Raw genomic sequence first — 1,396 nt, forward strand, 5'->3', positions numbered from 1 at the left:
ATAGTTTGAACAGAAATTGGCCGATAGTTTGAAACTTCTGTTGGATCACCTGATTTAAAAATGGGAGTAATCTGAGCAAACTTCCAGGCATCAGGGAAAATAGACTGCACAATACATAAATTAAGCAAATGATGAAACAATGGTAAAATTTATATTGATATTGTTCTGTTCATTTTAGCTTCTTTTCTGCTTATTTTAGCTTCTGTTTTGTTGATTTTAGCTTCTGTTGATTTTAGCTTCTGTTGATTTTAGCTTCTGTTCTGCTCATTTTAGCTTGTGCTTGGTTCTGAAGTGCAGCAGAGTAAACGGGTTGTGTTTCTGTATCAGAACAGTTTTTATGTGATTTTATTTTGAAGACTTCCTGTCTAACGTCTCTTTCCTCTCGCAGCATCAAGAACGTGACGCCCAAAGTTGGCGCCGACGAGACGCACGACGCCATCCGGCGAGCCTTCGACGTGTGGCAAAGCGTGACGCCGCTGCGCTTCGAGGCCGTCCCCTACAGCGAGCTGGAGCGGACCAAGAAGGACGTGGACATCACCATCATCTTCGCTTCGGGTTTCCACGGTGACAGCTCGCCCTTCGACGGCGAGGGGGGCTTCCTGGCCCACGCCTACTTCCCCGGACCTGGAATAGGAGGCGACACGCACTTTGACTCAGACGAGCCGTGGACCCTGGGGAACCCTCACCATGACGGTAGGAGCTGGGCCGCCGGGTGGTGGAGGTTGTTTTGTTGTTGTTTGTTGTTTGTCGTTTGTAGGGCGGGAGGGACGAGGTGAAATGCATGCTGGGTAGTTAATAGTCCTCAGAGCCCCTCAGCTCGTCAGGCTGACCTCTGAGCACTCTGAGGGTCTTTCTGTGGTTTTAGGAGCGTCTCCAGCAGCTGTGGTTTCTTCTGGGTTCTGATGCAGATTTCTGGGTCCAGAATCAGAACCTGGACCTGGACCCACTGTGTCCTTCAGAGACAGAACTGTAGATCTGAAGGAAGGATGGATGATAAAAGCAAAACCTCTCTGATGATGCAGCATGTCACTGAAGAATCCACATTGCCCCGCCCCCTTTCATAGTTCAGCTGATTTCAGCTTCTGTTCTGTTCATTTCAGCTACTGTTCTGTTCATTTCAGCTACTGTTCTGTTCATTTCAGCTACTGTTCTGTTCATTTCAGCTACTGTTCTGTTCATTTCAGCTACTGTTCTGTTCATTTCAGCTACTGTTCTGCTCATTTCAGCTACTATTCTGCTCATTTTAGCTACTATTCTGCTCATATTAGCTTCTGTTCTGCCCATTTTAGCTACTAATCTGCTCGTTTTAGCCACTGTCCTGCTCATTTCAGCTGCTATTCTGCTCATTTCAGCTACTGTTCTGCTCATTGCAGCTACTGTTCTGCTCATTTCAGCT

General features: G+C 47.0%; 1 protein-coding gene across 2 annotated transcripts in view; it reads left to right on the forward strand.

Annotated features, from left to right (window-relative positions):
* The window catches only part of LOC106535468 (matrix metalloproteinase-16), a gene marked incomplete at its 3' end in the record, with an annotated part of 32,416 nt that overhangs the window by 8,373 nt on the left and 22,647 nt on the right, over nt 1–1,396 (forward strand). For both annotated transcript variants that reach the window (XM_014032474.1, XM_014032476.1), the window contains 1 exon segment: nt 389–693. In XM_014032474.1, coding sequence (XP_013887928.1) covers nt 389–693 — 305 coding nt within the window.

This window comes from Austrofundulus limnaeus, unplaced genomic scaffold (genome assembly GCF_001266775.1).
Source record: "Austrofundulus limnaeus strain Quisiro unplaced genomic scaffold, Austrofundulus_limnaeus-1.0 Scaffold1462, whole genome shotgun sequence".
NCBI lineage: Eukaryota > Metazoa > Chordata > Actinopteri > Cyprinodontiformes > Rivulidae > Austrofundulus > Austrofundulus limnaeus.